At 50.6% G+C, this 24,857-nt stretch overlaps 1 protein-coding gene across 8 annotated transcripts in view; it reads left to right on the forward strand.

Annotated features, from left to right (window-relative positions):
* Positions 1 to 24,857, forward strand: part of AGAP1 (ArfGAP with GTPase domain, ankyrin repeat and PH domain 1) — a 529,451-nt gene that overhangs the window by 245,953 nt on the left and 258,641 nt on the right. For all 8 annotated transcript variants that reach the window (XM_077869334.1, XM_077869329.1, XM_077869332.1 and 5 more), the window contains 3 exons: positions 8,017 to 8,144; positions 9,515 to 9,670; positions 16,417 to 16,509. In XM_077869334.1, the coding sequence (XP_077725460.1) occupies positions 8,017 to 8,144; positions 9,515 to 9,670; positions 16,417 to 16,509 (377 nt within the window). The remainder of the gene's footprint in view (positions 1 to 8,016; positions 8,145 to 9,514; positions 9,671 to 16,416; positions 16,510 to 24,857) is intronic.

A 24,857-nucleotide genomic window follows, 5' to 3' on the forward strand; every position in this document is an offset into this window, starting at 1 on the left:
TCTGGCGTAGCCCCATCTACACTCAAAACTCAGGTGATAGGGATCCCTGGGTGGCGCAGCGGTTTAGCGCCTGCCTTTGGCCCAGGGCGCGATCCTGGAGACCCGGGATCGAATCCCATGTTGGGCTCCCAGTGCACGGAGCCTGCTTCTCCCTCTGCCTGTGTCTCTGCCTCTCTCTCTCTCTCTCTGTGACTATCATAAATAAATAAAAATTAAAAAAAAAAAAACTTTAAAAATTAAAAAAAAAAAAACTCAGGTGATAAGAAAACCAATCTAAGAGATGGGTGTAGGGCTACCAGCATACCGAACACACCTCCCTTAACATTGACCAACTTCAAGATTTTCTCAGCAAGAGAAATCCCACCTCGGGTTTCTTTCATTCCTCACGAAGTCACAAATTCAGAACTATAATTTGGTAATTTGGTAATTAATTTCTTCTTAATTAATAAGATAGTTTAATGATCACTGAGCTGTAATTTAAAACTGAGTTGAGACATTAGAGGATCTTTTATTTGTTACTGGAAGATTTACAATCCCTGGTGGCGTGCGTTATTTATGGGAGTCCTCCCTGGGGTTCTGGTTGAAGAGCCTTTCAGGGAGAGGTGCCCCGGACCTTACCTTCGGGTGGCAGCTCCGGAGACGAACGTGCCGCACGCCGGGACCTCATCCTCCATCTGTGCTTTTAAAATACTCCCGTGGAGTAAAGTTAGACTCTCATGCTAATTGATTGTGTGGTTTTGTTTTTTGTTTTTTGTTTTTTTTTTTACACAAGTGTGTCTGTTGTAAACATTTTAAATCCTATTTTTATTAGATTTATTCCTGCTTAAATTGCCGTCTTACATTGCTCACGCAGGCTGGGCTTTCCATCCATTTGTCTCCATCCTTCCCCCGGTTACGGGCTTCAGCGTCCTGCACGCAGCTCTCTCCCCAGCAGATGAATCGTCCTCCTCACCTCTGGTCCAATTTACACACGTTCCACTTGGCATCTCCGTGTGGCTCTTCTGTGTCCGTCAGATCCACGGGCTGTGGCAGTGCCACCTTGGCTCCTCCCGCTCCCTGCGACCCTCTGCTCCCCAACGCAGCCTCAGTGCGCGGGGCTAGAGGCTGTGCTGTGTATACGGTGGCGCTAAGGTAGCAGAAGTTGACATCGTAGAGGGTGTAATAACGTAGGACGTTGAACAGCGAAACACTGCAAAGTCAGTCGGCTCGTTACATCCCTTGCAGCATGCGGTGAGTTGGGGTGGGGCGAGGTGAAGGGGCAGGCCGCCTCGGAGCCTGGACGCTCAGGACCCGTGTAGGGCATCTGAGCGAATCACGAGTGACAGAGGGAGTGGGGAAGACGGCCGCCCACAGGAGCCTTGGAGCCGTTAGGTCAGTGGCCCGGTGACCTCTGATGGAAACGTCGGAGCTCCTGGGGTGGGAGCTCGTTGAGGTGACACACCGGGTCATCCGTCCCTCCTCTCCCCCTGCTTCTGTCCCTGTCTCTGCTGGCTCACAGGTGCCACTTCAAAAGTTCTTGTTAATTGATTAATTCAAGCAAATCATTTAAACCGGAGGAGATATTTCGCTGATTAAATTTACCGACGTTTATTGGACTATGCCAAAAATGTCATAATCATTAATGAAACAAAAAGGCTTAATTTAGGATGTTGCAGAAGCCAGGCTGTGCCGCGCAAGAAGCAGCTCAAAGGCAGCCCCTGGCCCCCGGCATCTTTCTGCAAGTGAGAGAGCGAGAGGCCAGACCTGCCGTGAAGCGTCACACATCTGGTTTGGGGAATTTATTACACGGTCGTATACTGAGTGATTCCTGTCGGCCAGGCGAGGGATCCAGGGGTGGAAAGTAGAGCCCTTCGGCACGGCACGGCACGGTCCTCACCGGGTGTGAGCACGTGTGCGTGCGTGTGTGCTTACCTGCTCCTGCACATGCAGCGGTGCCCCGGCTCGGCGTGGGGAGACTCCCAAAGTAGCTGTACTGGCACCTGAGGGTATTGGGGTGCAGGGCCTCTGCTGAAGGTCTGGATGCTGAGGGGAGATGGGCCCCAGGTGTGGCTTCTGAGAAGGCGTAGGAAGTGGAGGGGGGTATGCACTGGGTGGTGGTGACAGCTTGTGCTCTGGGCTTCAGAGCCACGGCGCCTCGTGACCTCCGTGTGGCTTGGCTGTGAGGCTGGGAGGCAGCAGCGTTGGGTCTGGAAGGGATCCCGTCCTCCTTGGGCTTCCGAACCGATTAAGAAATAAGACCAGAGACCCAGGCCCCTCGCAGGTCAAATTATTATTCTTTATTGGTCAAGCTGTGCTGGAAGATGAGGCTTCCCCGGACTTCCTTCTGTGGAAGCCAGAGTCAGACTGTGTCGCCCACCGGGTTCCAGGCAGCGCGGGAGCCCCATGCTCCCCGCTGAGCCCCAGTGCACAGGCCCCCGCACTGGGGGGTTCAGAAGGGAAGCTCGTTGCCAGACCTAAGTCCCCCTCCCGGCGGGGTCCGGCGCCTTTGCGGGGGGGCCTGAGAAGAGGCCAGCAGCGTGTGGGCAGAGGGAGTCTGTGGAAGGAAATGGCACGCGTGGATGGTGCATCCCGCTGAGGAGCTTCGGTTGTAAGGTCCGTGTGCCGGGAGCTGAAGTGAGAGCAGGACAGCGCCCCGGCAAGACGGCCTGCAGGGCGGGGGGTGCTTGGGGGCCGCCGTGAACAGGGCTGCCTCGGAAGCCGTTGCGGGAACCGGCCGTGGAGAACGAGGTCGAGGTCTCGGACCAGGGCAGTGGCAGTGAAGAAGAACGCGAGGCTCTGGTGTGAGAATCAGTGATGTGTCGTGTCCCCTCTCTCCGTCCCTGGTTTGGGGGTTCGGTCGTGGCGTTTGGTGCAGAAGGGCGAGGCTCAGCTTGGGCCACGTAGACTTCGAAGTATGTCCCAGGGGAGAAGTGGAGTTGGTCATGGATACATGGTTCTGGAATGCAAGAGGCCTTCCGAGCAAGGCTGTCCTGCAGATTCGGGGGCCGTCGGTGTTGAGGTGGGGGAGACTCCAGGTGGGGGGCACGGAGGTAGAGGGGGCTGAGGGCAGCCTGGAAGCACCCACGCGTGGAGAGCCGGCCAGCGAAGGAGGCTGAGGAGCAGGGGTGGCAGCCGAGGAGGCGCAGTGCGAGTCCGCGTCCTGGGAGGACGGAAACGCGCCCGGCAAGGAGGGAACCGTCAGTCACACCACGTGCTGCCTGGAAGTCCGGTAGGATGGTGGCCTCTAGTCCGTCCCGTGGCCGTGGCCGTGGCCGGCTGTGCGAGGGGAGGAGGTGGAAGCCAGGGTGCGGTGGTCGGACCAGAGGAGCAGGCCTGGGGGTCCCCTGCTGGGCGACGGCTGATGGGAGACGGATGACGGCCAACCGCTCCACTGAACCAGCGTCGGCCGAGCGTCCCGGGGGCAGGCACCGCGCCGGCCCTTCCCTGTGATCCAAGTAAGACGCGAGGGTCATGGGGACCGGGCGGGTACAGAGCGGAAGACGCCGAGTCCGCCGGGGATGCTGGCGGGCAGGCCTGTCCCGTGGCCACGCGGCGTTGTTGCCGCCACGGCAGGGCCACACCCACCGCACCCCTCCCCCGGTGCTGCCACCAGCCCCCCCCCCCCCCCGCCCTCTCCGCCTCAGCCGTGACACCGGGTGACCTAGTGGATGGGACTGCCCGGCCCACTGTCCAGACGTCAGCCTCGGTGACCAGGCGGAGACGGCGCGGGTGAGAGGCAGGCCTGACTCCCGACTCCCACTGTGACCGCACGCTGTTCTTTTCTTGGTTTGGTGCGAATGATTTAAAAAAAAAAAAATAAAGCCAAAGCAGAAATTGGGTATCATGCCAATTTAATGGAGTCTTACTTGGAACTATCAATCTTTTTTTTTATCACTGTTTAAAGGGTGCCATTTATCGATCATCTCTCCAATAGGAAATTTTTAATTGGTGGAGAAAGTAAATGTGTAACTCAAGTGTTGCCTTAGTACTTGAATAAACTTCTTTCTTAATTGAAGAATGGAAATATGTTTATGAAAGTACAATTAAGAGTGTGGTTTAAAAAAAATTTCCCAAGTCATCAATCACATCAAGTAGGGGCCACTACCAGCCCCCAGACGCCCCTTATGCCCTGATCATAGGTATATCTTTTATGTTATCCACCCAGGGATGCCTGGGTGGCTCAGTGGTTGAGCATCTGCCTTCTGCCCAGGGCATGATCCTGAGGTCCTGGGATCAAGTCCCGCATCGGGCTCCCTGCATGGAGCCTGCTTCTCCCTCTGCCTGTCTCTCTGCCTCTCTCTCTGTCTCTCTCATGAATAAATAAATAAAATCTTAAAAAAGGAAAAGAGCCAGATGCTCAACCAAATAAAATTTCCAAATTGTGGAGGAAGTGACTTAAAACAACACAGAGCATCAGTACTGAAGTATTAGGAAGCTAATAAAATTGGTCAGTAGTGTTGGGTAAAACAAACATTTGACTATATGGTGATGACACCGTTCAGGACTTAGGTGTAGCTCATGTCTCTGAAACTAAGAAAACAGCACCTCCCAGTGATAGATTCCAGATTCTCAGCTCGTGATTGTGTGTGTCTTAATTCATCCATTCACATCCATGTATTTATTTAAAACATATTTTTCATTTGTTGAATGAGCAAGTGTAGACAAAGACTCGATAGCAGTTGTCCAGCCACTATAATCTGAGGGTAATATTCGTGTTTTAAGTCAGTTAACATTTCAGTGTTGTAAATATCATGAGTAGTTAGTGATTACGGTTTAGGAAAGCAGTGCCGCCCTCTGGCATTCCATTGCCTGTGAGTTGTTCTGGAGGAGGGAGACCCATCCATCCATTCATCTATCCATCCACGCACCCATCCATTTATCTTCACCCACCCATCCATTTATCTATCCACCCATCCATCCATCCATCCATCCATCCATCCTAGCCACCCTGGGGCTGACTCCTGTGAGATCACTCTGCAGACTTTTTAGCAAGGTCATCCTAGGGACGATGGAGCATGACACTATGTTAGCAGGCAGTGGTCATGCTGGCTTTTGCACACCTGAACAGTTTATCTTGGAAAGTATCAAAGTGAGGCACACAGAGACATCACCCTTCAGGTCACCTCTTTGGGGCATTTGGCAAGTAACAACAGCAGCAGTTAACCGTAGGATAGGTTTGGTTTTTCACTATGGCGGGGAGGATAGGATGGCCATTCCTTATAAGACGGTCACTTTGCCTCCTCCTCCCCCACCCTCCCATTTTTTTTTTAAATCTTTTTTTTTTTTATTTATGATAGTCACACAGAGAGAGAGAGAGAGAGAGAGGCAGAGACACAGGCAGAGGGAGACGCAGGCTCCATTCCCCGGGAGCCCGACATGGGATTCGATCCTGGGTCTCCAGGATCGCGCCCTGGGCCAAAGGCAGGCACTAAACCACTGCGCCACCCAGGGTTCCCCACCCTCCCATTTTTATTCTTGAGTCTCATGCTTTCATTGCTCATCATTAAGTTATCCCCTACTATAGGGGTCATCCTGTGGCTCTAAAGCAGTCTTTTTTTTTTTTTTTAAGATTTATTTATTTATTGAATTTATAAGAGAATGCCAGGAGGAGGAGCAGAGGGAGAGGGAGAGAATCTTACGCAGACTCCATGTCCAGCGTGGAGCCCAGCAGGCTATATATTTTAAAACTAAATATTTGTAATTTATTTCCTTTTGCCATTTGTTCATTGAGGTAGGAAGACTTAAAAATTATGGGGAAATGGGAAAATAGAACAAACATGAATAAAAGTTCTAGTGAAAATAAGATGCTATGGATCTAAGAAGTTCTCACTTCAGTTTATGGAATTAATGGGGTGGAACAATTAAACAATTTTAGTACTTAATGCTTTGTATAGCTGTCACTCAGGGAGAAGCCTTACATTCTCTTGGGTCATGAGCTCACTCCCACCAGCCTCCAGCCAGGAGAGGTGGAATGCTCATTTGTATTTGTATTTTCATAAAATGAAGATTTCATAACACATTTGACTTGCCTTAGAAAGTTTCTCAAATCTTGCCTTAGCATAGAAAACATCTATAGAAAATGTCTATAAAGCTCTCCAACAGCCTAGCCCTGTTCCATTCTGGCTCCGTGTCCTCTCTGCAAGCTTGAAGATGCAAGTGTGCATAGTCATCCAGCAGAATTGCAACTCAGAGGCCAGAGTGAAACCAAAATGCATCTGGGTTGATCATCAAAAACCTCCTTTCGCCTGCTCCCCTTAAAAAAAGAAGTATGTGGGCAGCCCGGGTGGGTGGCGCAGCGGTTTAGCGCCGCCTTCGGCCCAGGGCATGATCCTGGAGACCTGGGATCAAGTCCCACGTCGGGCTCCCTGCATGGAGCCTGCTTCTCCCTCTGCCTGTGTCTCTGCCTTCTCTCTTTCTGTTGTTGCTCATGCATAAATAAATAAAATCTTAAAAAAAAAAAAAAAAAGCAAAGCGCATTTGCAATCATCCCAACAGCCATGACTTTGGGTCTTTGGATTTCACTCTGCCTGCCTGGGACCTGTTTTGCGGCTGTTGGATCTGAGCTTAGATTTTATTTCTTGAGTTCACATAATGATTTTTAAAATGTTCTAATATACGTCTTCAAAGACCCTGGATCGATACGCCAATGGTTCTGAAATGACAGAATGCTGCGATATTCCTCTGTAATTTAAACATGATTAGCTGATGAAGCTTGTGATCAATACACTGCGGGAAGATAAATTAATTGATATCATCCTTTCGGGATAAGAGGCCCGTTGGAGGCGGGATGTAACTAATGAAGCTGCTGCTTCATCTCTGAGAGCCATTTTTTACATCTTGCGTTTTCGCTTCATCATATTTACACGATCATTCATTTATAGGAAAGCCATAAGCTGCGGACACACCAGTTCCCTATTAAAATTTTGTTCATTTGGAAAAGAAGCTGTGGACGCCGCGCGTGCTGCTTCAGTGTTACAGCCTATCGCCGGGGACGGCGATATATGTGCTCCTTTGCACGGGTGTCTTTAAAAATAGCGGCTCTCGGGGCCAAGACGAGGATTGAACACCATTGAACTTCATTACAGCCGGTCCCCAAAGACACACATCTATTCAAACAAAAGCTGTAGTTATTCTGCAGTGACACCTATTGGTGTGGGAAGAGTTTTCTTATCGTGGACTTCCTTTCCAATTAAAGCCCGCATGCTTTATCAGCGAGCCTATTTGCCAAGAGAAGTTATGGCTGGTTGAATTTAGATTTGTATTGATTAAGATAAACTTCCAATGTGCGTAGTAATGTATTTAAATAAGGTCTTTGATATAATTACATGTCCTTGGATATAATTCTGTGCAGTAGCTTATAAAGTTAAGAGGAATTCCTGAGGCTGTGCAAAAAAAAAAAAAATAGATTTTTAATTTCCAAGTGGGGAGGGCCGGTTTAGCTAAATTACCCTGTCTTATTTAGGGTTATTTTTGCTGCGAGTGACTGGGGAAAAAAAGAAAATGACAAAGTTAGAATAATTTGAACAGGACAGGTGTGTGTTTTTGTTTGGTTTGGTGTTCAAGGCTTCTGAGGCATTCCAGGCAGGCTTCTGAGGCCGTTGGTAGAGCCAGAGGGCCAGCTCCCTCTGTCTTGTGTCCCACCACGCGTTGGCCCCTGGCCCCAGCATGGCTGCAGAGGCTACAGCTCGCACTTGTGCATCTTCAGCAGGAAGGAAAAGACAGAAGGACGAAAGGGGCCAAGGGCAGCCCTCTCAGGGAAGATTCCTGGGAGCTGCCACATGACCCCTCGGCGGTCATCCCGCTGGCCAGCACTTGCCTGTATGGCCATGCTTAGCTGGGGATGCGGAGGGACAAAGTGGACGAGGCTCTGGGCAATGCCATGTTTGTCGTGGTCCCGCACCCAGCCCAGCATCAGGAGCTCTGTTACTGCGGAGAGAGGGAGTATGGTGGACGGCGGGGACAGGTACCAGTCTCTGCCACGTGCTCTGTATTTGGAGACCAGCCTCACATCGATCCCTTCTGTCTCTTGCCCACTAGTTGCCCAGAAGATCGTGGCCACGAGGAAGAAGCAGCAGCTGTCCATAGGGCCCTGCAAGTCGCTGCCCAACTCCCCCAGCCACTCGTCTGTCTGTTCCGCGCAGGTGTCCGCCGTGCACATAAGCCAGGTACGTGGGGCGGCAAGGCACATCGGAACCGGGGAGCGTGCCGGTCCCAAGGGTGCTCGAAGCCGTTTCTGAGGTGGATCTTTTTTTTTTTTTCCTTTTCAACTTTATAAATAACAGCATGTTCATAATTGACTTCACATTTCCTTGAGAAACTGCTGTGGCCAAGTGGATTTTATGGGAATCATTTTTCAGCGTTTCCGTCTTCATGCTGCCTGTGTTATGAGGCATGCTGGCTTGGGCAGAGACTCGAGGTGTGCACTGCTGCCTTTGCTGGTGATTGCAATTACCCTGCATCCGCCCTGGTTCTGGTCTGCTCATGGGTTGAATGGTTGTGGGTAAACCTGAGCAGCTAATCCCCCTATATGCTTAAATTTGGTAGCAGTCTCAATTATAATTACCACCTCCCTTAGTTTCCATTTTTCCAGAGTAATATTCTGGCAAATTATTTACTTGGAAGCAAACAGAATAATTGTCACTTTGAAGAACCAAACCCAGAGCCTGCTAAGGAAACCATTGACTTGGGTTTTGCCTGTGCATGTTTTCAATTAGCGTTTCTTGGGCAGGCTAACGTTATATTGGACCCTTTTTATTTTGTTTAAAGATTTTATTCATTCACTCATGGGAGATACAGAGAGAGAGAGAGAGAGAGAGGTAGAGACGCATGCAGAGGGAGAAGCAGGCTCCATGCAGGGAGACCAATGCAGGACTCGATCTCGGATCTCCAGGGTCACACCCTGAGCTGAAGGCGGCGCTAAACTGCTGAGCCACCAGGGCTGCCCAATATTGGACTTTTTCAAAGGCGAGAGGGTTTGGTAGGGTTGCTTTTGTTTTCCTCAGGGGAGTCCGGAAGTGATTGCTTTTACAGTGTGGGAGCCTATGAAGGTAGAGTCAAGGATGTGGATGTTTCCACTGGAGGAGTCTTTCATGTTCTGTGAATCTTTAAATGTCTCCCAAAGTTTTCAGATTTTCAGAGCATGCGTTGGGTTCTATTGAGCCAATCAGGGCTCCTTCCGCATCTGATCTAGAGCCATGAAGGAGCTGTAGAGCTCATTTAGTTCAGCCAACCCCTTCATCTTTCAGAGGAAACTGAACAGAATGACAGTTTAACTCCTGCCAATTACTAAATCGAATGACAGAGACCTCTTTTCCTCAAGTGACTTTTCTTAGAAAAAACAACTATACAAGATGATTGGTATCTTCTAGAATGAGTCCAGTGTTTCAACTAGCCAAGGCAGAGAGACTCTCCGACCTGTCATGCAGGCACCTCTTCAGTGTGACTTGCTGACTTGTCCCTGATGACCCCTCAAAGGTGGTGACATTAGGTTCCTGGAGTCCATTGTTAATAAAACCTTGGTTTTTCATTGTTCCAGACCAGTAATGGAGGCGGGAGCTTAAGCGACTATTCCTCCTCCGTCCCGTCGACGCCAAGCACCAGCCAGAAGGAACTGCGAATCGACGTCCCCCCCACTGCCAACACGCCCACACCTGTCCGGAAGCAGTCCAAGCGCCGCTCCAACCTTTTCACCGTGAGTGTCTTCCCTGGGAAGAAATTGAAGTGATTTCAGAAAACCTCAATCACGATCCATCTATTAGTTGCCAGATGGTTTAGTGTTATTTTCGAACCCAGACTAAATTAACGAGCGTAGCACTGATTTCTGTGGAAGTCTAACAGAGTTACGAGAAGCAAAGGTTTGGGTACTGAGTAAAACGTGAATTTCTCAGGGCACAGGGAGTTCAGGTACGTGTGTGCAGATGAAGAGTGAGGGGTTGTACGAAGGTATTTATTATCTCGTGATGGTCCTGGTCTCTAGCAAGCGACTTGTCACTCTGGGTACAAGATGACAAAACTGTGCCAGAATTCCCAGCGTGTGCCTCTAACCCTCCCTGTGGGATGCATCAGCCCCTTCGATGCCCAGATCCCCCTCTTCTGGGGCTGGGGCACTTGAGGATTTACCCTGGGTGTGGGGGTGAGGGGTAGTGGCTTCGGCGCCAGGAGCCTTTAGTATTTTTTAGAGGCTCTTCGACCTGAGACTCTCCACTTGGACTTTTCTTCAGAGCCATTTGTAGAGCATTTTAAACCTGTAGATCAGCCTTCTGGGCTTAGGTTTATGAACTCAGAATCTGTACATGGACCCCAGGCGTGTGCAATTTTTAAAAGCTTCCTGGGTGATTGGGATGCAGAGAACCCCTGCACTAGCGAGGAGACAAACGTACTCCGACCGCATCCCTGCCCTCACACCCAGCAGACATCGCCAGTCAGTCATGAGCGGCTCTGAGGCTGAGCCCAGAGCAGCAGGCAAGACTGCTGGCATGTGACTGGAATCGTTTGACCTCAGAAAACGTTTTCCCTCCTGGGACCGGGCCTGGGCATTAGAAGTATATGCTTTTAAACCAGTGCTTTTGCTCCCTGGGGACATCTGGCAGTTTCTGGAGAACGTTTGAGTTGTCACAACTGGGAGCCAGCCCCGTCATGGGTAGCAGCTGGGGTTGCCCCTAAATATGCCCCCAGCCCAGGTCAGCAATAGAGCAAGGGGTCGCCGGCTCCTCATGTCCGTCGTACCCTGTTTGAAACCGTTGGACTTCTTTCGGTTGGTGTCTGCTGACTTGGAGCAGATAAGTCAGGATTTCCCATCCTGAACTGAGGGGGGCTCTGCAGGGGTGGCTGGGAGCCCCAGCTGACCTGCTGCCTCACTCAGAGAGGGTGTTCCTGTTGCTGTACGTGGCTGCCAAGCCAGGAGACCCCCACGCCTTTCCCACCATGTTCGAGGCAGTTGTCCTGTCGGAGAGTCCTAATTGCCAGGATCTGCCGCTGACCAGCCCTCTCCTTTGCCGAGTGCCCTCTGCCACGTGGGTTCCGGCAGATGCTGCTGCTGGGGACGCAGAGCTGGGGGATGCAGAGTGAGGACCGGGCATACCAGACCCAGACCGCAGCATTCTCTGTGAGTGGTGCTTCTGGAAGATTCCCCCGTGGGGGTGAAGGGTCTCTGTGGCCTGGATTTCCATTCTGCATCATTACTGTTGTGGCTGTGAAGGGGATCTCTGACAGCCCTGAGCAAAAGCAGTTGTAGGACCGTGTGACTGACTGGGAGGAGGGTGTTCAGCTTTCTACAAAACACAGGTGGATGTGTGATTGGGTCATGAAATCATACGTGACCTAAGAGGCTTTGTGAAATTATTCACATGCCAAGAGTAACAGCAATTCCCAGCTCGCCCAACACCGGCAGCACTGGTCTGCACCCAGGCCAGGGCCTTTCGGCTGGGGAGGTGTCACCCGCAGGACAGGCTCTGTGCTCACTTGTCACTCGTGGACCTGAGCATCCAGTTCCCAAAGGTGCGGAGAGGGTTGGCAGTGAGCAGAATGCCCGAATACCAGGGAGGAGTGACAGCTTCTAACATGGACCAGGGAAGCTTCTTCATCTGTGCCACACCTGTAGGGCCTGGTGGGAAGAAAGAACACCTTCCGGGGGCCTCATGTACTGGTCATCGGCTTTGGTTTCTATTCTCAGGATAGAGGTGAGAAGTCAGGAAGTATCTTTAAAAATAGGGCTGGTTATAAAGAGAGCTGCACACATCCCCATTCTCACCCTTTAAAGGGTGGCTCTGGAGTTGGAATGTGCCGGAAAATATTATCCCAGACTCTGTCCATTGGTAACTGTAACCACCCAGGTCACTTACAAAGGAGAAAACTCTAAGGCAGGAAGAATCAAAAATAATATTAACTCCTTAATAAATACTTCCTTTCCCTCTGCTGTCTGCGGAGAAGGAGGAGGAGCAAGAGGAGAACAGAGGAGTGAGGGATAAGCGGCCCCCTTCCTGCTAATTGGGGGCGTGCACGAGTGCGAGTGAGTGTACCCTTGTGCAGGCATCCGAGAAGAGGCCAGGACCCCAACCGTCCGGGCCGGGCGGGGCAGGTGCTGGAGCCAAGAGAAACTCATCCTTACAGTTACTGAAAAATCCCCATTAATTATGTCTTAATTAACGTGTCTAATAATGCAGAAGCCGGCCTGTGGACCTGTGCATTATCCCCGCTTACTCTCTTTGTAAATGTTGGAAAACAGTTTGAGAGTAAACCATTTTAGAAATTGAGTCCAGCTGTGCAGCTGTTCTTAACGGGGACAGAAATCTGGAGTTATGAAAGAAGCAAACACTACAGTGTGTTTGCGTCATGGTGTTTAAGGAAAAAGGGTAAAATCCTGGGCAGGACCCAAATGTGGGTCATTATTGGGTTTGACGTTGAACAAAACGGTGGTGGGGTGGTGATGTTGATGGTGATGCGTGGGTATTTTTAAGCTAAAGATCTTAGAAATATGAACTCCACTAGATGTCAGTGTCATCCAAGGAATGAGAAGAGGCAAATTAATTTTGAAATTGTAGCAATTAAGAAACTAAATTCTCATTATTACCAGTTTGCCCCTGTTCTTAAATATGTAAAATTCATAGACTCTTCATCCCTGGCAATTGTTGGTAATTATTGGCTTAAATTGGGGAAATGTGTATTTATTTAAAAGTGTCTAGGAGGAGGACAGATGTGCCATATGCCGAACAATCCTAGTGAGTAAAAATCCATGCAGGCTGGGACCGTAACACCCAGACGAAGGGGCACTGTCCACCTTATTTATTAGACCGTCTTGAAGAGGCCAGAGTTAATTAAGTAGTACACACATCATTTTTCAAATACTGCGCTTATAAATTTTGTAAAGTAGACCTGTAATGTACCACTCTGGGCTCATGTTTCCCAGTCCCAGATGTTTATTTACATATATACACATTTTTAGACAAAAATCAAAGTGCACTCATCACAAATTAGAATAAACTTAATGTTGCTTCTGTAGTTGCAATTTTTTTTTAAATTTTTATTTATTTATGATAGGCACACAGTGAGAGAGAGAGAGAGAGAGGCAGAGACATAGGCAGAGGGAGAAGCAGGCTCCATGCACCGGGAGCCCGACGTGGGATTCGATCCCGGGTCTCCAGGATCGTGCTCTGGGCCAAAGGCAGGAGCTAAACCGCTGCGCCACCCAGGGATCCCTGTAGTAGCAAATTTTATTTGCAGTAGGAATTAGTAAAAAACTACATTATAATCTTATTTTGCTGATTTCTTTGAAAAAGAATCATTGTCTTGAGAAAAATATTAAAAGGCTATGCCCATTCAATTTTTGGTTTTACAATATAGGTTCTTAGGCTAGTTAATTTACTGTAGTTGTCCAAATGTACATGTGAATAAAATTTATTTTTTAATTTTTATTAGGTTTATAGCAATTTATTTTAATTTTTTTAGAAAATATTTTCATACATAGGAATAAAAAAAAAAAAACATGTACATACTGACCTTGGAGCTCATCAAACACTTGCATTTTGCTGTGGCCGCTGCTGCTACTTTAAGAAATAACACCTCTCTGTAAAAGTCAAGCCCTCTAGGTGTGCCTCCTGAATACAGTGCCCCCCCCCCCCCCCGCCCCACCTGAGGATCAGCATTACCTTGAATTTGGTGTTTATCATCCACATCCACATCTTAAGCTTAACTGTAGTACGTGTCTGTAACCGGGCACTGCCTTACTTTGCCTTTTGTCAGACTTTAAAATAACTGTCACTTCCATGATCCCTTTAAAAGCTCCCCCTGGCATGCCCGCCGATAGGATGAAATGGAGCCGGGCATACCCAGGAGCCTCACTGTGCAGACTGCTAGGAGCTCACCGGGAAAATGAGGCAGCAGGGTTAGGGTGTGAGCAGCACCGTGTGAGCAGTGCCTGTGGCGGAGGAGGTCACGGGTCCGGTCACAGGGTGTCCTAGTCAGAGGCTAGCTGTGGGTCGGAGGGGGAAAAGCAGGCTTCTGTTTGGTGGCGAGGGCTCCTTAGGCCTGGCTCCTGTGCCGTGGACAGGTGGTTGATGGGGTGTCCCTCCGTGGCTTCTTGCCTCACGTGAGGAGGATAAACATTTGTGCAGAGGAGCAGGTGATAACGGGACTGTCTTTAACCTCTCTTTCTTCTGTATTCGGTGTTGGTGAGGCTCGGGGTCCCTCCCCGGGCTCGCCGCTGACCCCTGTGCTGAGCATGGTCAGCTCTTGTTAGCTTACAGTTGCGCACATCTGGCTGGTCCCCTCGCACTGTCACTCATGACACGTGCCGCTTTGTACCAGAGGGTGTCAGGGAGCGGTGTCAGCACGAGCGGGAGGACGTGCCATGGGCCATGTGGTCCCCAAGCTGGTGGAAGACTCGGGTGGTCGTCCTGCAGATTCATGCGTCCGGGGGTAGTTGGGTGTCCGTTTGGGTGGCAGGTGCGACAGGCCCTCCTGACCAGCAAGCAGCTCAGCCCGGCTCCTGCCCTGAAGCATCCGCACCCTGAGCCTCCCCCACCAGAGCCCCAGGCTCATCGGGGGATTTCTCTCTGCCATTTTGGGGTGACGTCTCCCTAACTTTCAGGGCTGTTCACGTCAGAGTGTGTGATCGGACACTGAGTTGGGTTCTCCGGCGGCCTGCGTCCCGGGAATTGGGGAGCCCTGCTTGGACAGCAGACGGACTCGTGGGGGCAGACGTGCTGCCTGGAGGAAGATGTTAATTTCTTTATGTTTGTTTTGTTAATTGTTCTGGTTAACACAGAATAATGAAGGTGCATTTTCAAGTTTGGAGATTTGGAATTCATCAAATTCCAAGAATCTCATTAATGATCCCTATGGATTAAAAAAAAAAATATATATATATATATATTTTTTAATGTTATCACTGGGAGCTTCGAATCTTATTTTACAGACAAAAAGCTCAAGTTCCAACTTGCCTGTGCATTACAATGTGGTGAAAGGAGGATTGAGGGCTGTTTCGTAGCTCTAACTGAACATTATTAATTAAAGAATTAATTAAAGAGAAAAGTGAGCCCTACCCTGTAGCTAAAATCCATGACAAGGAATTGGTATCTCCCGTTTCCTCTTAGCCCAAACGGACAGACTCAGTCTTACATTTTTCTGCAATGTCCTGCTTGTTGCTTCTTCTTCTTCTTCTCCTGTTGCCTCATTCCAGGCATCTGCCATCCTTCAGGAAAAAAGTGCACAGTGCGTGGCACATAGTAGGTGTTCAGTAAATGTCGGCTCTTTTCCTCCTCAAAGCGGCCTGTCTCCTAATGAGCACACGTGCTCTTTGAAGTGCCACATCTGAGTTTATAGCGTGGGGACTTCTCTCTCGCACACCCCATGACACTGCCCCCTTTTAATATTAAAAAAAAAAAAAAATCCGCCACTCTGTCTCACACCCCTTTGAAACTGGATTTCATTAGCTCTTCACTGCAGCACCGGACACCACGAAGTCTGTTCATTTCATATATCATCTCAGATTTGAAAAGCACATGAAAATATTTCTCCATTTTCAATATTGCGTGAGTAATGTTCCCATTGAAAAGTAATGGAGTGAAGTTGTCACTTGTCAGCACAGTTATTAAGGAGGACGAGTTTCAGATCTTTCTCTCATAATAAAATAAATCTGTCAGAAAATCATTGTGCTCACACTTTCTCATGCCATCCGGAGATGAGACCGAGCCGGGGTGCTCCTCCTTCCGCTTCCCGGAGTGGCCGTGCGCTGGACCCGCTCCCGGGCGGTCCACACGGCGTCCGAGGCCGTCCTGCACACTGGGCAGACGAGGCTTCTCCTTCTACCCCGAGTTTCGTTGAAAAAGAGATTTTCAACTTTTTTTTCCCTTTGTTCTTTTCTGTGGCATGGTATGCTAGTTTGACTTGGAATGTGCTGCTTTTTAACCACCCAGAAGCAATTAAAAAAAATAAAAAACCAAAACCGTTAACGGCACCTTGATACGAATGAAGGGTACGCTGTTAAATTGTTCAGCTCCGCCGTTAATAGAATTTAAAAATCCTTCAGACGTTAAGCCAGCATATGCACTTCTGTGATAGGTTTCCCCTACAAGCCGCAAGGAGGCCTCTTCTCCTCGGCTGGGTTAACGGCAGCCTGAGACTCTGCTTTCCTGTTGGGCGTTACTTTCCTATACGGTCCATTGGTTCCTAGTGATTGAATTTTGAGCTCTTTAAAAAAGAATTAAAAGATAATTTTGCGGAGGAAAAGTAGGGGGAAAAGTTTAGAAAATTCTCCGTAAAACGATGGGCCGGTGGAAACCAAGTACCTAATAGCTTGCTCCTCGGGTGCGCCCGGGCACCTGCCCACCTCGCCCGTGGCCTCTCCGTACGGATTCGCAGAAGCTGTCCGGGGAAGGGCAGGCCTGCAGATCCGTGAGCCGCAGCCCTTACCCAAATGCTAACTTTATTTTTGCTTTGCAGTCTCGGAAAGGGAGTGACCCAGACAAAGAGAAGAAAGGCCTGGAAAGCCGAGCGGACAGCATCGGGAGCGGTCGAGCCATCCCAATTAAACAGGTACGCTGCTTCCCCCTTTTCTCCCCTTCCTGGAGCTGGAGACACACCTCGGTCTCTCCTTGCTATGATGCTGGTTCGCGCGCCAAGGTTTGTTTGATGTGTTCTGTTGATGAATGTAGAAGTCACTCACTTGACATCAATTAGAAGAGGTTCCTGTGTGTATTAAAATAGGATCATTAGAATAAGAAGAGGGAAAAATGTGACAACAGATCTAATGAAGTGCAGTCTGCCCGCTGCATATGGAGTGTGTTTCGAGGCTGAGCTGGCTTCAAAGGCTGCCTTTGTAGCTCGGCTTTGATTGGGCCGCTGGCCGCCAGTCGACAGGGGTAAATCAGATCGCCGTACAAGAGCCCCTTGTGATCACAGGAATAGCCCGATGTGGCCCTAATTTGCTCTCGCAGACGGACATCTGAACACTGTTTCAGGCTGGTTTGTAACAACGAGGCAATTAGTTGTGATAATCATAGCCGGTGTGTCAGCTGCGCGCTCTTGTTTGTAATTTGCTAATGAAGGAATTGTAACTTTGATTAGGTTCAGTTTCATTTAGACCTTATTATATAAAGGAACATTTACAGCTGTAATGTGGGGCCTTAATTAAACTTCCTCATTACACAACAGGACTTGAATTCAAGCATTTGTTTTGGCCTATGTTGCTAGCCTGGAATAGGTTTTCATTAGCCCAGAAACCGGGTACCAAATTACTTTATGTCTCAAGTAAAATGGGAAACCACGTGATGTATTTTGCTATTATAGTTCCAAGGAAAATAAAAATAAAGACTTCGACCCAGCACTGTGGCTCTTGGAAATAGCATCTTTTACTTTGTGAAAGAAGTCCAATTGATTTAGAGTGCATTCTGCTCGAGAGGAAAAAAAAAAAAATCTGTGGGCAGGATAATAGCTCTGCTTCTTGAGAACATGGCTGTGACCAATTTGTCCCTCTGGGTGATTGCTCTTTGCCAGCTTCCACTGCGGGCACCTAGACGGTTTTCCATGAACTCGGGTTGGCACCGGCCGCCCTTACAAAGGGCTGGAGTCTGTGCACAAATATAACTTCGGCCGTCTGAAACCAGCAGGAATGCAGTGTTAGCCAGGGGCCTGGCGGTTTCAGCGAGGACGTGTGGGAACAGGTTGGAGAGGGCCATGGCGTCTTGGATGAGTCCGGAGCAGGGACTCCAGAAACGTTCGGATCCCGGGCCACAGATGTGTGGACTAGCTCAGGGCACCGTTGGGAGAAATCCTCTTCCCTCCTCTTTGCTGGTGGGTGACATCTTCCCTCTGAAGTGGTTTTGTTACTGTCCAAGTCCATGCACGTAGTTACTTATTATTTTCTTTGTCTGCCTTTATTTATACACCAAACCATCCACCGAAGGTGATTTTAATGGGTGGTTTTTCTGTAGATGCTGTTTCGACTGGAATTATGAAAATCGTTTGACTCCTTTTCTCTCATTTAAAACACTGGTCCGGGGACATTTCCTTTTGGGAATATTAAAACTTAATTCTAGACTGTCCTTAATTCAAGCGTATTGTCAATTGGGGGAAGGAGGTTGCCGCCCTCCACCCGGGCTGGGCAGGCCCCTGGTGTAATTGGAACCTTCACTCAATTTGTACCCTGCTCATCTGCAGAGGGGGCCCGCTTTGCAGGCTGGGTTTTCAATATGTGTGCCGATTGGAGTTGACCATCAAGCGTAAAATGAGTATTATCCAGTCTTTGGAAGCCTTTCAATTGTGAATGTTCAAAATAATCTCGTCGAAATCTAAATTATGGTCTGATTTCCCGATGAATCATGGTAGAGGAGCAAACATGGCTCCTTGTCCTCCGAAGCTCCTTGTCCCCCACGGGCAGCCACAGGCAGACTCCTTCCCAGAAGTGCACACCTGTTGGATCAGAGTCCCCCGTGGCAGGACCATCTAGGCCTCGGACTCCTCATCTGTGAAATGGGCCCTGTGTGATCATCAGAGCCCCTTGAAATGCCAAGACGTGAAGATGCCAGAGAGAATTTTTTTAAATTCCAGCAAAACTGGATTTCCCAATTAGTCATGCTCAGGGCACCTTTGTTGGAGCCTTTCTGTGGGTTGCAGGGATTGATGTGGGCTTTTACAGATAGTCGTACAGATTTATCTCGCACGCCCGCGTGTGCCGTGTTTATAAGGGATCCGAGATCATTAGAGACAGTCTGAGTTCCTAACCCCGCATGGTGACTCCAGGCAGCAGAGACGAGGAGCAGGGCCGCAGAGGAAGGAACCCATGGCTGGCACGTCCTCGATGCTCACTGCTGTTGAGGAAACATATTTTCATATAGTGTCCCCTTGAACCCTCCACACTGCCACAGATAAGGTGGCAGTTTTATCCTTGCTTTGCATGAAACCCAGGCAAGGTGGGCATCCAGACCAGGCCGTTTAGGAAGCGATGGGGCCAGGATCCAGACCTCAGCCCCCTGCCCCAGCGCCTGCACTCTCTCCGTGGCCTGTTGGGGAGAAGCCTTCAGAAAGCTTAGAAGGCAAGTTACGTGTTACAAATTAAACACGTGGGCCCTGACCTCAGATGGGTACCCTCTGCCTGTGTAGAAGAAACTGCTACGACGGCCAGCCACAGCACGTTTCTCCGGGGACCACGCAGCCGCCCTCCTGTGCCCCAGCGTGGGAGGGCTCGCTTCGGCCCGCCGTGGTTTCCCTTGCCACGCGCCCTGCTGCCCGGCACAGAGCCCCGGCTCTTCACACACAGGCTCTTCCACGTTCAAGGCTTGCTCTGCGCCTGGGAGCCCCATGCCCCGGCTCATGGGTGCGTTGCCCGGTGGCAGAGAAAGCGTCCTGGAAGCCCCGCGACCTTCCTGGGGCTGGTGCTGGGTTTTGGACCAGCCAGTGTTTTTGATCATTGCAGACTCTTCCCTCCTCTTCCTCACAGGAATCTCGTAGCAGCTGGTTTAGGACGCAGGCCCAGCAGTCTTCAACACGCTCCACGGCCAGACTCACGTTTGTACAGATTGCGTTCTGGTGGATCATCTTAACCATGTTTTGCTCACATTTTACAGCTGCTTCATTTTGAGAGCAGAGTTCTCTCTTCTGCCAGCGTGGGAACCAGCTGGATCACGATAGGCAAGGATTTCATCTCTTCCCTTTCTCCCCAGTTAAAAATCCCTCATCAAGAAATCATGGATTTTCTGCAAAACCACTTCATTTTTTTTTTTGAGGACCGGAGCCCACCTCTCCTTTTTTTGTCCTTTCGGGGCCTTCGAGGAGAATTGGTTCAGAGAATTCTATTTTTTCTTTTCTTTCTTTTTTTTTTTTTTCTTTTACTAATAAGATAAGGTCTGTTCGAATAAAAATTAAAAAGCAAAGCAAGGAAAAAAAAAAAAAGCCAGAGGCCCGGCTCAGCGGCGAGTGGGCTTGTCACGTATTAATTTTTCATTGCTGTGGAGAGTTGTACATACATAATCACTTGATTGCAGTGGGAGTTAGGGAGCTCCTATGGTGTCATTTGCATAAATCTTGTTAAGTCAATGGCAGTTAATGAAGTACAAATGAGCCCGGAGAAGGTGACATGCAAATCGTGGGTGGCAGATGGGAGGTCTGTTTGGGGGACGGCAGCTGTGTGCTCTCCTTTCTTTCTTTCCCTTTGGCATTTTTTAATCTCTATATTATGGTACAGATACACAGCCTCAGCCCTGGCCTCTCCCCTTCCCGGCCGCCTCCACCTCCGCCTCCCGCCGCCGCGCTCGCCCCGCAGACACCGACCCGGTGGCCTCACCTCGCCTCCCGCCTCGTGACCTACGCCAGGGTGTTTCTGAATCTTTAAGATCCCGGCCGGCTGGCCTCCCTCGTCGTGCGCACACAGTTGAAAATCCAGGTTGTCCTCGGCGGGACGGACACGCGAGCACCTCACTGGCGTGTGTCGTCTCCGGCCAGGCTCCAAGGAATGAAGAAGAGTAAAAAAAAAAAAAAAAATACCGTCTTTGCTTCATGTATTGCCTCTGTGTGGGAGGCTGGTCGTCCCCCTTGAGACCAGCCACCAGTGTTCGTCCGGCCTTACCGCCCTTCCCATGTGTGCCGTGGGCCCGGAGGCGGCGGGCGTCTGGGGATGGTGAGGACGGAAGGTTCTGGAAGTGGACGGCGCCCCCACGAGTCGGGCTGCGGCAGGGACCCCTTGCCTTCACGGCGGCCCCTCGGGCCTGTGGCGGTCATCAGTGGGGGCCCTCGCCTGCCCATTTGTGTACAGAAGCTCCAGGTGCCAGCAGGCCTCACCGTGAACTTTTAGAGAGATTTATGGGCAAAACACGGCATCTGCTTCCTGCTTCCTGAAGGCTTTTTTTTTTTTTATCCATTTCATCAACTGGGTGGTATTTTGAGAGAAACTAGTTCCGTGGACATTGACGAGAGGCAGGCAGAGAGGCGTGTGTGGGCCACCTGTGCATGGTGGCTGCTGCGGTGGCCACTCAGGAGTCACCGGGCCATTGGTTCTCGTGTGTGCATCTGGCTGAGCACTTTCTGTTCCACGGGCTTGCGAGGTTACCGCCGAGGCCGAGGTCTGCACACGTAGGCTGGGATGGATACCCCATCGATACACCAGGGCCGTGACGTGCCCTCAGAACATATGTCTCTAAGCCTTAATTTTGACCTCGAACCTGGATGTCACGGTCCCCTCTGGAGGGGACAGTCAGGGAGAGCAGATACTTTGCCAACAACCACCTGAAGCCACCAGAAAACCCTTCCCAAGCCCTCAGCCGAAGGGCCGACCCACGTGGAACTTTCCAGTAGCACTCCACCGTCAGGCCCAGGAACTGTTTGAAGTGGTGCGTGGTTTTGATTCTCAGCTGAGTAGAAAGAAGCAATTGTCGATTAAGTGAAAGACACCCCTGGAGTTAATCCCCTCTGCCAGCCTACCGTAGGCCCTGACCCGTGCTGTCTGGTACCTGGGATCACCCTGGGGTGGGGGTGGATGGTGTGGCGCCAGCAGAACAAAAACTACCTCATGACGCTAACTTTAGCATCTCTAAGTTTGACTCCGGTCATGGGTGGTCAGCTTCAGCCAGTGCTTTTGCGGAGGAAACAAAGTTGAAGTCCGGTCTGCAGTTTTGGGGGGGGGGATTTGGAAGAGAGAGAGGAGCACTGTGTTCTTCTTCCCAGGAGCACAGCCCCACACCGCCCCCCCCCCCGCCCTGCCCCCCCCAGCAGCGTCTGCGAGGTGTCAGCCCCATGGCTCATGTCTGTCAGGCCTGACCACAGAGGAGCCAAGGTGAGCCAAAGGCGCCCTGAGAATACGCTGTTCACCCATGTGGCAAATCAGCTCTGCCCGGGCATCGGGGGCCCATTTAGTTCCCCAGAAGCAGATAATTTACTGACGTGGACCCCAGTGCCCTGAAAGCTAATTTACCTCACTTGGGTGAACGACTCCCTGAGAGGATTGCATCTGGCCTGGTTCACGACAGACTCAGCCAATTACGATTATTAATTTAATGGGTCAGGTGGGTGCATCACAGGCTTTTAATTTGACTCCTCAAATATCATACTGTCGTTGGAAAAACAATTCAGAGTATCTGGGTGCCTGGGTAGGAATTGACAGTCGTCCGGCTTGGACTGAGTAGGACACACACACCCTCACCGCCCCGGGACCCCAACTTTGGCAGCGTAGGTGGACGATGGTACGGTCTAAACAAAGTGCATGAAGAAATTGCATTAACCAAAATACAGAATCTGTCATTGAAATATAAATCTGCGAAGCAATTTAAAATGCTACTTCCCTTGGTGGCATGGGCTGCAGGAGGGTGATACAAAGCCATGTGCGCTCAGGCGCTTTGTACACTATCAACTGCCATGCAGACATAATGTTCTTTCCAATAAGACTCAATGTGTCCTCTGTGTATCCATAATCCAGGAGCTGGGATAATATCTGACTAAGTGATTCATTTCAGCAAAACATTGTTTATTTTCTTTAAAAGTTCAGCAGTGATGGTGAAGCCCAATTCCCCACGAGCTCAGCGACACAAGCGCACTCGAAAATAGAGGAAGATTCCCCAAAGCTAACGCGGGCCTGAAATCAGTTTATTTGTGTCTGGTTGAATCAATAGGGTATTTGTCCCAGGCATTATTTCTTAGCAGACGCAGTCAGCTTGTAGCAGTCGCGTGCTCCCCTGTGTAGACGTGCGCTGGGCACCCCGCCAGCGGCACAGGGAAACAGGAGACGACGGTGAGCCAGGCTGGGCTCAGACGCACGGTGGAGACCCTACCCCATGACCACCGGGGCCTGGTGGATGAGTGTGGTGATGGAGGTTTGGGGGGGGAGGACCCTGGGAGTCTGAGGAGCTGAGGATCGGTGGATTCTACGACTCAGGAAAGGTGTGGGGGTGAGGAGGGAGAGGGCCATGGAGGTTGGAGACAGGAGGAGGCAGTGGGGGACAGAATGAGCAGCCAAGCAGGAAGGAGGGGTGCGAGGAGCCTGAAGGCTGGGGTGCCCCGTGATCAAAGGCCCCGGCTGACTTTGAGGGGGTATTGGGAGGGGTGTTGGCTTCCCCGTGTCAGCTGGGGGCGTTGGGCCGTGTTTCCACAAAGTAGCAGCAAAGGGGTGTGAGACTTAGGACCGTACAGAGCTCAGGGCTCCGGGCCCCCCCAGCCCCGGGGACAGCACCTGCTGGCAGTGGCACCAAGCACCAGAGCAGCCCTGCCTGTGTAGAGTGACTCGCCACCGTGCTCCCTAATCCGAGGGTTTCCTCCTCCTGCCGCTTTATCCCGTCGGGTGTATGATGACGGGTAGTTCTAACCCATCAGAGCGTTAGCAGTCGCCAACACTTACTATTTCTGAGCACCGGAGACTGTCTCCTTTCGAGAAATGAAGGAAGTTTCAAGAAAAAAGTAACCTGCCCAGCGTCACACGGTGTGTCAGGCTGCGGGGGCTGCCGTCCCGAACAAAGTACCGCCGCCCAGGGCCTTCGGCAACGGACGCTGATTTCTAGGGACTGGAAGCGCAGGGTCGGGGCGTAGCAGGATCGGTTTCCGGTGAGGACGCCTGCCTTGCGTGTGGCTGCCTTCCCCCCGTGTCCTCGGCTGGCCTCTCCTGGTGTGTCTTCCTCCCCTACTGAGGCCACTGGTCACTCTGGGAGAGGCCCCTCCTCAGGACCCCAGTTAGCCTCCACTAGCTCCGAGGGCCGTCTCCAAGGACAGTCACACCGGGAGTTAGAGCTCTAGCATCTGGATTCGGGGGGCACAGAATTTAGCCCATAACGTGGGACTAATTAATAGCAGAGCTGGGGCAGGAGCTCAGGGGCATGTGACCCCAAGGGCCACCTGCAGCCATCTCCCCTATAATATCCTTCTGCCTCGGGCCTTCCTAATATTTCAAGGTAAGGCCGCCGTGTTCCTGCCCGTACGTTTGAGAATCGGAAGAACCTACTTGTTGCGGCTCCGTGTACTGGATAAGAAACGCACAGAACGTTCTGATTTGAGGGTCTTAGCCCATATCCTCCTGAGTTGTAGTAAAGTGAGAATTTTGAAGTTAAGACTCAGGCAACACATCGTTTCACGAAGCATGTAGCTCCCTCTCTGTGCGGAGCGTTTTGTAACTGTTACGGCAGCAGACACCCTTCAGATCGGTTTTAAAAAGAAAAGCTGAAATAATCTGTGATTTCAGTGGGTCCTTTCCCACGCAGGGGCGGCTCCTCAGGACCGTGGGCGAATGTCAGGCCTGCAGCTGGGAAAGGCCAGGAAAAGCGTGTTTATTCAGCACGTCCCTGCAGTTCTGGGGTTAATCTGACACACGGCTCCTGGCCTTCCAAAAAACCCCCCAAAAATCAATTGTGTCCACAAGTTTAGCTACCCTGTCACTGTGCTAAAAAGCTACAGCTCTGCGTGTTTTATCCCGGGTAGAAGAGAAGAGGCCCAGAGAACACCTGTCATGACTGAACGGAAGGTGTGGTGGGAGCAGAGATCTCCCCGTGCAGGTGACCAGTGGCAGCTGTAAACCCGTCACCGCCGTCCACACGTTGCAGATACTGCCTGGAAACAGGTCTTCCGAGGTGCCCGGGAAAATCCTAGATTCCCAGTCTAATTTCATTTCTGCTGCTTTGAGTAGTTCCTGCTGGAGGACTTGGTTTCTCCACACGTGAGAACACAGAGCGTAGACTAGGACTTCTCCCAAGCTGGCTTTTGTCCTTTGTGAATAGAGAGTTTAGAAAACAAGTGAGCTCCTCTCCTCCCAGCAGGAAGAATCACCCTGGCCGTCCGAAGTTCACGTTTGGTATAAAAACAGCAACAGTGGAATTCTGTGGGGCTTTTGGCTGCTGGACTGGACACTTTTCCAGGGGCCTTACCAGCCGGTGCGTCGGGTGTCCCCGGGGGTCCGCAGCCCACAGCGCGCTCGT

Source organism: Canis aureus, chromosome 24 (genome assembly GCF_053574225.1).
Source record: "Canis aureus isolate CA01 chromosome 24, VMU_Caureus_v.1.0, whole genome shotgun sequence".
Taxonomy (NCBI): domain Eukaryota; kingdom Metazoa; phylum Chordata; class Mammalia; order Carnivora; family Canidae; genus Canis; species Canis aureus.